Here is a 14254-nt window from a genome sequence, read left to right as displayed (position 1 = left end):
TGCACTGTCACAATGCACAAGGGGGGAAAAAAACATAATTCCATATGAATAGAAAATACAATACATAAAGGAAAAAAAAATACCGGTACACATTTAATTACACATCAATAGAAAATACAATGAATAAGGCAAAAAAAAAAAAAAAAATACACATCAATAGAAAATACAATGCATAAGGCAAAATAATTACTCACAGGATTACACATCAATAGAAAATACAGTGCATTAAGCAAAATAATTACACACAGAACTACACATGGATAGAAAATACAATGCATAAGGCAAAAGAATTACACACACAACTACACATGCATAAAATACAATGCATAAAGCAAAAAAATTACACAACTACACATGCATAAAATACAATGCATAAGGTAAAAACATTACACAACTACATATGCATAGAAAATACAATGCATACGGCAATAAAATTACACAGAACTACACATGCATAGAAAATACAATGTTGTTTCCCAAACTTTTATCAGCTCAGGATCTCTAGGAAACCTACAGTATTTAGATAAAAGGTAAGAAAAATTTACATTAAGTTTAACTGCATACATTTTCTACAGTTGATTTTTGTGGTAAAAGTATTACTCTGTTGGAATCTATTTCATGGGGGTAAATTTTTACAAATTGCCAATACACCCCCAAGGTTGTGCAGTATATTTTTCTGGACTTAATCTAATCTAATCTAACCTAACCTAACCCAACCTGCTGCAGCGGAATGCTTTCCTTAGAGTTAGGTATCATACTAAGCGTTTATGGTGGTAATATCACTTAACCACATACTGGCAACTTGTAATTGTGCAGTACATTTTTCTGGACTTAATCTAATCTAACCTAACCTAACCCAACCTGCTGCAGCGGAATGCTTTCCTTAGAATTAGGTATCATACTAAGCGTTTATGGTGGTAATATTCCTTAACCACATACTGGCAACTTGTAAAATAATACCTTCATGGGGATAAATGAAACAGAATCATTGTGCTTGGCCCTGAATACATATTATAATATTAATACGGACACTGAGACAGCTGCACAACAATACATTTTGCCAATATATCCGGTCATTTGGATTGGACAGCCTCCAAACTCTTGACTTTCAAATGCTTATGCAGCTTTTTTCCCCCAATCTTCCGTGATACTTCATGCAGACGAAAATCAAGAAAGCAAATAATTTTGCATCAGGTTTAAGATTGTAAAATAATAATTTCACATGCCACTGGCCCTGGTACAGTACAACAAACACATGGGCATTACTGGCATTGTCATCCAAGATGCACTGCAAGCTGACGTCAAATTATCACACAAAAACTAGTCTTTAAATGAACTTACTTGTGGAAAAATTTTCCCTGTTATCTTGTTTCTATATTTCGACGGTTTTTACACCCAAAAGCAGCACTGTGTTGCGGCATTTCTAGGTAATCAGTGGTCATCTTTGCCCCATGCCTGGAACACAACATCGCCTGCCTCGACCGAGTCGACCGCTCCAAGATGGCGGCCGCATAGACGTATCTAAAGTAGTGTCATGCGGCATCTAGGTTTATTTATATCTATGTCTTGTTCCTCCTGCAAAAACGAATCTCTCTTACAAGGGATATTATCATACGTTATATTTGTGAGTGTCGCAAAAATAGACAAGGGTAGAATTAGCCTACTGTGGGATCTGTGGTGAGGCTCTTGTTTCAGTTTGCTTAAATCAAGCACATTTACTAAAGTTGTCGCTAGTTGGCGCCACCTCAGGTGTCAGCTGATGGCAGATTTGGATTCTCCATGTAAAATTACCAAATATGGCACCACTTTTATGTCTCCAAATGCCTTCTTTTAACAAAGCCGTCAGAAGTAGAAGAAGAAGAAAGCTGGCCATTCATGTCCTGCTGGCTATCGCTGCTTGTATAAATCAGTTGATCGTGAGACCATATGCTTCAGTTCATCATACGTGTATCATTCAGCAGTAACCTTTCCATCCATATGACTTATACATTAGACCAGTATCCACTGAACGATTTAAGTCACCACGGTAGGCCATACATCATTTGAGAAGCTGATACTCTGTGTATGTTTACAGTATGGACAAGATAAGACCAATTACGATCAAACAAAATATCAATGACAAATTTTTACTCATCTTAGTCAAGACTGCATTTCATCTTGAGTTCCGGTGTAAGCGAAAACGGGCAACCACCCTGTAATAAAAATTTGTTAAGGTTTCTAAATATTTTGACTTATTTCCACGTGCGTGCTAAGTTATAGCAGGGAATTCCTCTCCCTTGCTTCAGAAACAACAAGAGACTAGAAGTTTCTGCACTCACGTTTGCTTGTCCTTACTACAAAAAAAACACAACACACCTGCATGGGTCGTTCAAAAACTTCTCGGGCTCACCCAGAAACAAAAGGGGTAACCACAGCTTTTGGGTATGACTGTAAAGCCTCATATGACTGTACACAAGAACTCAGATCTTTGTCTTTATTTGTTCGCAGATGATGCCCTTTGAAATTCGGTAGGTTAGAGCAAAACCCAAAAATGGACAAGAAAGAAGACTGTGCGGTGTTCAAGTATCTGCAAAAAAAGGGTATGACCCCAAGGGAAATCCATAAAGACATGTCAACACACTTCGTGATGACTCCTTGCTATTCCATCATAAAGGTAGGCTGCTGATTTCAAGCGGGGAAAGAACACTGAAGATGACCCATGGTCGGGACGCTCAAAATCATCGACCACAGACGGTCAAGTGGAGGCCATTCACCACATGGTCTTGAATGACAGATGTTTGTCTGTGCAACATATAGCCGACATCATGGGCATCAGTGTTGGCTCAATGCAGACTGTTTTGACTGACATCTTGGGTATGAGCAAGCTGTCTGCAAGATGGGTGCCCAGAAAGTTGGCGCCAGACCAGAAGCTGGCCAGATTGGAAATTTCAGGGACACTTTTGGCTTGTTTCCAAGCTGATCCAACCAATTTCTTCCGGAGATTTGTGACCCAGGATGAAACATATGTTCACCACTTTGAACTTGAATCAAAGAATCAGATCAAGCAATGGAAACACCACGGTTCTCCACAACCCCCCAAATTCAAGCAAGTGGCATCTGTCTGCAAGGTGTTCTCATGATTGACTGCTTGCAAAAGGATCAAACCATTAATGAGTCCCATTATGCATCAGAACTGCGACAGCTGAAAGAAGCAATCAAACAGAAAAAGACAGTAATGCTGCGAGCAGGGGTTCTGTTGCTCCAGGACAATGCCTCTGTTCACATGGCAAGGGTGGCAGTGGCTAAAGCAGCCAAGTCTGGCTTTGAACTGTTGCCTTATGTCCTCTACCCACCCGACCTAGCTCCGTGTGACTTCTTCCTGTTTCCCAAACTGAAATCCCACCTGGATGATCACCGTTTTTGGAGGCTCAAGATGCGACGGGATAGCGATGCTTGACCGTCGCTGGACGAAGTGCATTGAACTCAAGGGAGATTCTCTTGAGAAATAATTCGAAAACAGTCTTTCTCCTGTGACTTTTTTTTTTTTTTTTTTTTAATGTGGCCAAGAACTTTTTGGAGGATCCACGTATGTCAGTTTTCCTCTCGTAATTAAAATTTGTTTCTCCACACAGAACACGAATTAAGGGAAGATTTAATCTCTTTGTCCTTCCCGCAAAAACAAATCACAGTTGCACGAGACATTTGATGGTAAATTTGGTAATGCATCCAGGACCAGTGTTACTTCACCCTAAGCTACTTTATACTCGGGGGAACACGTGTTATCTGTAGTCTCAGTTTGCACCCACAATCCTCGTGTGTGTGTGTGTGTGTGTGTGTGTGTGTGTGTGTAACTCAAACAGTTTTTATCAGCTTTTAACCAAAGATGGTCACGAAGGGCTGAGTCAGCCAAGATGTTAACTTATTGTTTTTGAGAATAGGCAAAGTATCAAGGTCACAAGACTAGGTCAGATTTTGACCTAGCAAAGTCAGCTTCATTCGATTTAGGTGGAAGGGCTAACGATAAGGAAAAAACGCAGGGAATTGATTTTCAGAACAATTGCTCAAAGATCAAGGTCACAGGCCAAAGTCAAAGTTCAACCAATGTGTTTATGTTTGAACAATATAACTAAAGAAGTTTTGATCTGATTTGAATCAGACTTGGTGGAAGGATTGAGGTTAAGCCAAGGGGTTGACCTATTATTTTTTTTTAGAACAGTAGGTTAGAGTTCAGGGTCTCTTGGTAGGGTCAATGAGAAGCGTTTTTATCTGACTGAAGCCATATTCCGTGGAAGAGTTCAGGGTAAGGAAAGGATAAAGATATTTGGTATTGAGAACTGGCAGTCGAAGGCCAGCGTTATAGGATGAGGTCTAAGGTCAAGTTCACGGGACTGATATACCTGAAATCACCAAGGAGAAAGCAAATCTCCAAATTTTTACACTACTTTTTAGACACAAGTTGGAATATAAAAGAAATTTGGACTTTCTGCCTCTTTGCTAACTGCCTTGTGTACAGTGGAATGCAGTCCAGCCGTTTCCTATCCTCACAGGTGTTTTAAAACTGATCGTTAAAAACTGGAATCTTACCCGACACCTTGATATCAATTTTAGTACGTTGCTTTGCCTCAGTAACTCACATTTCAGGCAACACCCGTTTGCTTCTTCTTTCTTTCTTTTTTTTTTTTTTTTCTAATATCCTAATTCTCGTTCTTGGCGACACTTATTATTGTTACGATTGTATTCTCAGTGGCATAGGAGGCTTCGTAGCATCCCTTCATTAGCGATTTATTTTGCATATTACACTTTACTTTTTTTTTCCTCCACCATTTATATTGTTTCTACAGTGACATAGTCTGCATCACTAACATACAAGAGGATGCTCCGCTGTAAAGTCCAAATAATTATCTTCTATTATTGTTTCTTTATCGACACAGTATGCATCAATAACATACAGGAGGATGCTGGGGTATAATGTGCAAATACATCGGTTAAGAAGAGGTTTTATGAAATCTCGAGAGCCACTTTAAATCGTACCTATGTCCTCACTTGAAGCCATATTCTCGTCGGTTTAGTGGTCTTCAAAGCCTCTTCCTTAGCAGTTTATTTCTGTGTACCGCTTGTGAGTATATTGTACGTCATTAATATAAACTAAGTGTTATAATTATTTAAATGATATCATCGTCATCTGTCCCAGCCTGGATTCGATCCTGAGTTCATTGTTTATTTTATTCTTGATACATACGGGCAGTTTTATTCAGATCAGGAGAGAGATTTCGTATTAAATAAATGAGGTGTAGATTTTACTTATTCCTTCACTACAAAAGATCTCACTTGAACTGAATAAAACCATCTGGTGACACCTAAATGTTGTAAATACGTCAAATGACTGAAGGGGTTAATTTTATGTACTGTACAGACTGAAGGATGAGTTGGAGGAGTTGCCGCGGAGCATCGAGAGCCTGAGGGAGCGTCTGAGATCGAGCGAAGACACACTTGAGGAGCTGCATCGCCTCCACGAGGACTTTGTGAAGGACATCCTCACCCGGGAACACACCCTCAGCCTCGAGCGACGCTGCGTCACTGTCAGGAGCGTCAAGCAGACTCAGGAGAAGCTGCAAGGACTGTGATTTTTTTTTTTTATCATATCACTGTCATGGAGCAAGAACATCAAGCAAGCACCAAGCAGCAGCGTCAGGCAGATCCACAAGCTGTAGGGACTTGAAGCGACCTTCATTTTTTTTTTTTTTTTTTTTACATGCAACTTCAGGCAGACTCTGAGAAGTCAAACAACTGTCAAGCAGACTGAGGAGAAACTACAAGGGCTGTGAACTGAATGAAAATGTCTCAGTAATAAATATAATAATAATAATAATAATAACAGTATAATGCATTAACATCTGGGAGATTCAAATCCATGCACACAAATCTATAGCCCGTCACGTCGACTGGTGTGCTTTACCACTAGCCCATCGGACACCAGATCACGGACACGAAAATATTTACAGGTGATTTATACTGCTTGGTAGCCTGTAAGTAAAGGAAAAACTAAGTTTCTACTGAATATAAGCATACGGTAATGTCTTAGGCAAGTGTAGGCCGCTGTCCATGATTATCTAAATGCGTGATAGCTTAGATCATGTATTGTTGCGGTTGGTTATCTTGTCACTTACATATAAATATAAGATGTACAGATGACTCTTGTGATGACTCTGGCAAGGCCTACTTGTGACTGAATGCCAGTAACAGAGTAATTGTACAGGTGTTAATGACCACACACGTTCGTCTGTTCGGTTCAGTGTGAATTCACTCAAACACATTTTTGCTCTGTAACACTGCCACATGCACATCGAAAGTTATGGGGAGGAAAGAAATTCTTTTATATGTGCGGGGGGTGAGTGTTATTGTACTTTTCATTTAGTGACTGCTTTGCTTGTGATGTCCACCTGTATTAGAGAAAACTTGCAGTATGGCTTCTTGTTTCCAAGAGACTGCGAGACTATTCTGTAATACATTTTTTTACCAGTAGATCAAGTAAACTGGTTTAATTAGTATTAAAAGAAATTACTCTTCCATTTTCCTGTCAGTTCATCTAAACATACTTTTTTGAAAAACAAATAAATAATTGGGGCCATATATTTGAAGCTGCAGGATATTGGCATTGTATCGATCATTGATAAAAAAAAAAACTGTTGGGAGGGCCTTCATTTTAATCAGCTGAAGTTGGTTGCATGGAGAGTCATCATCATAATCATCATCATCAGCAGCAGCAGCAGCTCTTAAGCCCTATTTCCTCTTGAGAACCTACTGCTGGGAGGGGTGCAACAGAACTGACACCAAGCTACTTTGCCCGAATGTTCCTCTCGCTCTTCTTCTACTTTCTTATCTCAATTTTGTCCCAATCTCTTTCGCACCACATATAATTATTGTTTTCTTTCTACCGGCATCATCATTAATCTCATCTTCAGTAGCTCTGAGAAATTCTTTTACCTTTTATCACTCACTGCCCACTTTCACACATAGTCCTTTTTAGTTCCAAGTTAACTACCCTCTCTTTCCTTGCAAAATACTGCAGAGTTGTTCCACTTTTTTTTCTACGGTTATTTCACTTTATCTCAGACTATTTTACTATGTTATGATGCGTTTAGTTTAGTTGTACCAATAATAGCTGTAGCTCCAGATTCATCTGAAATGTAAACTTGGTGGATTGCAGGCTGAAGTTGCCCTCATTCTGTACCCTGTAGTTCACCATCCTCCTTTTGAGGACAGGGAGGGATATGAGGGACGTTTGTATAACCGGGCAGATGAGTGGCTTATATATTTATATCGGTGCCATCAAGTGAAGGAGTCCTCTCCAGTGCCTAACTTTCTCGGCTTAATGACCGCAATGTACTACGGTGCGTTGTAGACCCTGTTTATAAATGGCACTACTGAGCTGCCATATTTATAAATAGCCAAAAAAAATCAATTCAAACCTAACCTAATGTAAATCAAACAAACTTAAAATACACTTAGGTATCCCGATCTACTACGAACGGTAAGATTAGGTTAGATATGATTACGAGTTTTCATTTTCGATTGTTTAGTAAAAAGTCCACAACACTCAGTGACACCTCATGACGTTGAATTCAACAGTTCGTATTTACAAAACACACCTCCCAGGAATTTACCCTTCAGTCCGGGCAATGTCTCCTAAGTTGGACGAGATGATCACTGTTTTCCTTACGTAGGAAGAAGGTCGCAAGATATGTTCTGTTCAAAAGGCGGGATACGTCACTGTACGTTACCCTATGTAGGAGGGTGGTTGTGGGGCATCTCCAGCCCATCTCACAGTATGATGATGACAGGAGAGGTGATTGCATTACGTGTTTTTATATGGGAGGGTAATTCTCTCATGCCGCCTCTTGAACTTCTGACAGACAAAACACGTCACTGTACAGTAAGTTTCTTTACATAAAAGACACAAGAAGGGTGATCGAGGAAAGTCTCTTAGGCACTCCTTTAAATTGGAGCCCTGTATAGGCATTAATATGTATGTAATATGTACCTATGTAACTATATAGCTATAGGTAACAGTATGTAATGGACAGGTAGTTATGTCTGTGTTAGCCAGGAAGAGGTTAGATACATTTCCCCGTAGCCACACACTTAAGTATTCCAAACACAGGATGACCTGACAGCTGTTCATGTGTCGAGAGTGCACACACACACACACACACACACACACACACACACACACACACGTACGCCCACACACTTTAGCCGGAAGTCAGAGGGGGATATAAGTTCAAAATTACATGTAGGAGAGTCAGAGCACCAGATCAGAGATCGACACCAGAGACCAGCAAGGGAAGAAGAGAGCGACAAGGAGAGCAGGAGCTAGAGAGAGTGGGAAGACGTTAGCAAGCACAAACTGCTACTAACCAAACACGAGTCACGTCAAGCTCTTCAACTTTTCAGTCAAGCAACTGTCTCACAATAAACCTCCATTGACCCCAAGCTGCCTATCCGTGACCTCACCTCACTTATAATACAAAGAGGATAACGGGACAGAGACGGCCTACCCTGACGTAATTTGACGTTCCCTTACAACTCCAAAATTTATTCTCTCTCTGCCTGGGTCCCATCAATCAACCAGACAAGATATATACATCTTCTCTCTCTATAACAAAATAGATAAAGGCCACATAATCCTGACATCTGGTGGGCCTTTGACAGTCTCACATTTGTTTCGGTGACTGCAGACCCGCTCAAACTCAGCGTTGATGTGGATATGTGTGCATTCATCCTGGGGAGGCAGCAGTACGGCCAGGTACGTTGACAGCAATGGCTGTTGGTTCACGCTGGAGGGCTTGGTGGCCACATGACTTCGTAGTAAGCTGAAGGGCCATTTTGAAGGACAGGAGATCTGATTTGCTTTGCGTCTCTCTGTTTCTCAGTTTCTTCATATTTCCAGGGGATTGCCAGCTCCTGTCGATGTTCCTGTGGCCGTTTGTAGCAGCGTAGTTCAATTTTATGTGGGGTAATTGCTGTGTTTATTGCCAAAAATTGTTCAGTCTGCTCAGCTGTACACTGACTCTATCCTTCTTTAATATGTGGCTATCGTTGTTGCCGTCTATTTCCCATCATGCCTTTCTTGTCCGTCTTTGGCATGCCGTTTCAAAACCACCCGCCACCTACAACACCATCATGCCCTCATTCTAGTCTTAATAAGCGGCCCATCCAAATTCTCTGCTACAGCTGTCCTTCTTACCCTCTTGCTATAATGTTCGTGAATATATATATATATATATATATATATAGTTTCCTGTACACCAGGAAACCATTTACTACGCTGGGTGGTAACCATATAACCAGATTTTGGTGCCTGGTGGTTTAGTGGGTAATTATTGAGCTCCAATCGGATTGAGCCGGCGAAGGTTTATATCCAAGGGATGGTTGGGGTTTATTGCTTACGTAATGCCACTCAGGGATGAGTGAGGTTGGTCACTCATCTAAAATACCAGGACCAACTGCCTAGCCCCGGGCTCCTACGCTCCTCATGGGGCAACGTAGGATTGGATGATGGATATATATATATATATATATATATATATATATATATATATATATATATATATATATATATATATATATATATCCATCCATCATCCAATATATATATATATATATATATGTAAACATGGAGCCTCTGTGGTTCAGTGGTAAAGTGTGCACGTTTGTACACTGAAGAACGAGGGTTCGCGCCCCGCTAAGGTAATAAACTTTGGAAGCGTTCTTCAGGCCACGTACTGCATTGGCGGACACAAGGGGTGCTGTGGTTGAACCAGTGTCGCATACTATAAAAGTATGCTTGCACCCAGTCGGCTTACGCGGGCCGATTACACTTGGTTCACAGACTACATGCACATCCAATGCCACTCCAACACTACAATTACACTTACAAGCACTTCTCACCCCATAACCCTGCTTCGGTAGGGATAGGCCGGTCCTGCAGTGGACACTCAAACGGCTGATGATATATATATATATATATATACACACACACGTTTCTAGCCTGCAAATGTTGTCCCAGTCAAACCAAGTCGAGAAATTCAAGATCACAATTAATTCTCTTCTGAGATGCTTGGGGAGTGGAGATGACTTGCAGAAGGAAAGGCAGGTTTAGGCAAAAAGTTTCATAACCGACCAGTTGCGAGTATAAAGAACTATCCGTTACCTAGTACTAATGAGAAGCTAGTGTTGCATGCCCGTTGTAATGAAGGAGTAAAGTTCATTGATCACTAAGAGAGACAGACAGACAGACAGAGTAGTGGTGCATGCCTGCCGTAATGAGGGAGTGAAGTTCAGTAGTGACCACTGAGAAAGAGAGAGAGAGAGAGAGACAGACAGACAGAGAGTGTAGTGCTGGCTGCATGCCTGCCGTAGGCTAATGAGGGAGTGAAGTTCACGAGTAGTGACCACTAAGAAAGAGAGAGAGGGAGGCCCTACCCTAGCACTAAAAATCATTACAGCCTCTGACCCTCCCATCATCTGTACTGACAGTCTCTTTCCCCATCTTCCTTTGAAGCAGAAAAATTATGATAATATCATAAGCATTAATTTTTAATATTAATTAAATGTCTAATAATATCTCAAATATCTATCATCTACTTTAATAAAATAGATGATAGGTTTATCATCTACTGTACTGACATGCAATGAAATATATTATATAGTTTATTGTATGTCAAAACAGTCGATGATGAACCTATTGAATCAAGATTATGCAGATCTGAAGAGTATTTGCTACATATTAGTCAATCTTGGCATGGTTTGTGGGCCCCCTATGGGCTCAGACTCCTGTGTTTTGGCATTACTAACGTCCCCCTCTCCCGGGCCCTGGAAAAAATAAATGTAAATTGGTTAATTTTGGTGGCTGCAACTCAGGTTCATCTTAGACAGCCAGTGGACAGACTATAGAACTGGCAGCCCCCAGAATATACTTATGTTGACGGACTGTCTATTGTGATAATGTGGTACATGTGATGAGTGTATTGTGGTGTGGGAGGATGCTTTATATTGGTACATGTGGTGAGTGTATTGTGGTGTGGGAAGATGCATTAAACTGTGGTACAATGGGTGAGTGTGTTACTGTGTGGGAGGATGCATTACACTGTGCTGCATGTGACGAGTGTGTTGTGGTAGTGTGGTGTGATAGTGTGGTATATGTGGTGAGTGTGGTGTGGTCTGGGAGGGGACGTTACACTGTGGGCTTAGTGGATTTTTCTGAGATATACAGTACTTTGTGTTGGCACTGAAGCAGAGGAAGGTGATGGCTGTGTTGAAGTGTAGTTATATTCATTTAATGTTCGTTCATGTTTTGTGGCTGTTTTCTCACAGTGCTCACGAGAAGAAAATATTACAGACCTACATTCTTTCCACAGCATTTCTTATATTTTAGTGTTTATATACTGTATTCAAAATTAACAGAAAACAGGAAATTAGGAGGAAAAACTGAGGTAGAACATGCATGGTCTAGGAAATGAAATGGAAATTTTATTGGAAAGGACGGAAACATAGTGTACTATAGAAGAGAAACCTGAAAAAAAAAAAGTAATTCTGTCATGAAAGAATTACTGACTGGGACGATGTTATTCCCCCTTTTAACCCATTCTTGATTACGACCTCGTTTTATTACAATTCATTCATTATTCCTTGAGACGATGGGGAAGCTCTTACAGAAAGTAATGTTTCCAGTGAGAGAGAAAAAAAAATGCAACCACTGGAGCCTCTTCCTTCTGCCACTGGTTCATTACACATTGGTCCAATTAAGCTCGCTCACTTCGCCTGCATCTATTGATGCTCAGCCATACCTTTCCCTAATATGCAAGCCTCCGCTGCCGGAACCCCCACCCCGCTACGGAGCAGCAGCCCTACCCCCACCCCAGGAGGACACCACGGCGGGCCAGGTGAGTGCCCAGAGCAAGACGGGCGCCGGGGCGCCCCGACCTTGTGTCCCTCTTCCTCTCTACCTACCCAACTGCGACGTCACAGGAATGCGACACTACTTCTCGGCCGGAACAGCCCTCACCAGGATAGGGGTGGGACTGCTCCAGATACAGTCCCAGGCAACGCCGCGGCAACGACCACTGTATGTATCAGGGAGGGAACGGCCACTGTACGTCCCTCAGTTGCTTCCCCCTGCAGCTCCGCGGTAACGGCCACTGTACGTACCGGGGAAGGAATGGCCACTGTACGTCTTTCTGCTGCAGCCACATCTGGAGACCGCCTCGGTGTGCCAGCTATTGAGCACGCACCGACAGGCAAAGGCAGGAGGAGTAGAGCCGTGACGACGGCCACTATACGCGTCCGGGAGGGAACGGCCACTGTACATCCCTCATCCACTTCCTCCTCCTCCTACGGGAGTAGCCCTGCGGTAACGGCCACTGTACGTACCGGGGAGGGAACGGCCACTGTACGTCCCTCATCCACTTCCTCCTCCTCCTACAGGAGTAGCCCTGCGGTAACGGCCACTGTACGTACCGGGGAGGGACCGGCCACTGTACATCCCCCAGCTACTTCCCGTTGGGCAGGCAGACCCGCAGCAACGGCCACTGTACATCCCAGGGAGGGAACGGCCACTGTACGTCCCTCATCTGCCTCTTTCTCCTTCGGGAGCAGTGCCGCGGTAACGGCCACTGTACATACCTGGGAAGGAACAGCTGTACATCCTTCTGCTGCTACCCCAACAGGCTGTGGAGCCCCGACGATGGCCACTGTACGCGTCGGGGAAGGGACGGCCACTGTACGCCCTTTATCCACAGTCTTGAGGGTTCTCCCAGAGGGGAAGGTCCCTTGCGCGGCCGGCTCACTACCCCTCGGCTGCGTGGGACGCCCTTCTCTCTCTCTCCCTCCAGGTGTGGTTTCCCGGAGGTGCTGCTGTTTCAGGAGTGATGGCGAGGTCCTGTCGCCAAAGGCCAGGTTCATGCCTTACGGTCTGCCCCTGGATGACGCTGGACCCTGACGGACGCCCCGCAGGAGAGGTGCCGCAGTCAACCCCTGACGGCGCCCCAACCTAGAGGCGACTGCTGCATCAGGCCTCCCAGGGCCAGCCTGCGGACCCCAAAGCAGGACCGTGCTGGCCCCACTCTCCATCAGCCCTCCGCCAGGAGTAAGAAGCAGCAGGCCCGACTCCTGACACTGTTTGGCCCCAGTCTCGAGGGCCCGTCTCGAGGGCCCGTTACCCCCCATAGGGAAGGGCCTCCCTGCACCCCAGACCAGACACGTGCCCGGGTCATGACGCCCCTGAGAGCTGTACCGTGCCTCCTACAGGAGAGCTCTCCCGAAGGGCTCCCTCCCACTCCCGGGCACCACCTCAGTTAAACCCAGGCCTCAGTAGCCCAGTGACGACGACACCTCCAACTCCCAGAGTCGTGCTAAAGACTTAGTGCATGCGTGAGACAGAAACAATACACCAAGGTTCCTACTCTAGTTTATCCAAGGTACTGTGTTTATGCTTAAGTCCTCCGGAACCAGGGTAATGTACTATAGTCGCGGCACGCGACTCTGAGGTTGTAGTTATCGTATCCTGGCAACCTAACATTCAAAAGTGCGTCCGATTTCGTATCATATTATACACGAATCATATTATTATGCACGAGTATATTATACACGAATATTATTGTACATGAACATATTATACACGAATCACATGTGTCTCATATTATACACGAAATCAAACGCACTTTTGAATGGTAGGTTGCCAGGGCACGATAATAACAACCTCAGAGTCGCGCGCCGCGACTATAGTGTGCGGCCCGAGACTAACCTGCTATGGACAGTCCAAACGACAGAGTGTGTGATCAGTGTCGCCGCGGCTATGTGACATTCTCTCGTGCATTGACTCAGGCATAGATACCGTGCCCATGTGATATGTATGCTAGTATTAATTAACTCGTCACTTCACTCTATTCGTATGTAATGTATCTTGATGTGAATATTGAATGGAAATTGTGCACTGGCTCTGACATCAATACCGTGCCCACGTGACATGTTATATATGTGTATTGAAGTGAAATTGTACACTGACTCAGGCATCAATACTTTGCCCATGGATATGTTATACCAGATATACTGAATATTGAAGGGGTAAAGTGACAGGGATCGTTTGTTTTGAAGGATGTCTTAAAACGAAAAAACCCTGTCACTTTACCCTTTCCATATTCAGTCTATCTTTGTATGTGTATTGAAAGGAGTTTGAATTAAGACAATAGATGTGTTAAGGTATAATGCCGAGTTT

At 43.1% G+C, this 14254-nt stretch overlaps 1 protein-coding gene across 1 annotated transcript in view; it reads left to right on the top strand.

Moving 5' to 3' along the window:
* The window catches only part of LOC145392703 (tektin-4-like), a 45210-nt gene extending 39607 nt beyond the window's left edge, over window positions 1-5603 (top strand). Inside the window, exon 10 of the mRNA XM_080267006.1 lies at window positions 5393-5603. Coding sequence (XP_080123132.1) covers window positions 5393-5603 — 211 coding nt within the window. The remainder of the gene's footprint in view (window positions 1-5392) is intronic.
* Window positions 5604-14254: the final 8651 nt, after the last annotated feature.

The sequence above is a fragment of the Coenobita brevimanus genome, chromosome 23 (genome assembly GCF_032717465.1).
Source record: "Coenobita brevimanus isolate Jiangsu-jjx chromosome 23, ASM3271746v2, whole genome shotgun sequence".
NCBI classification, from domain to species: Eukaryota; Metazoa; Arthropoda; class Malacostraca; order Decapoda; family Coenobitidae; genus Coenobita; species Coenobita brevimanus.
The sequence above is the reverse complement of the archived record's forward strand: the minus strand, read 5'-3'. Positions and strand labels throughout refer to the sequence as shown.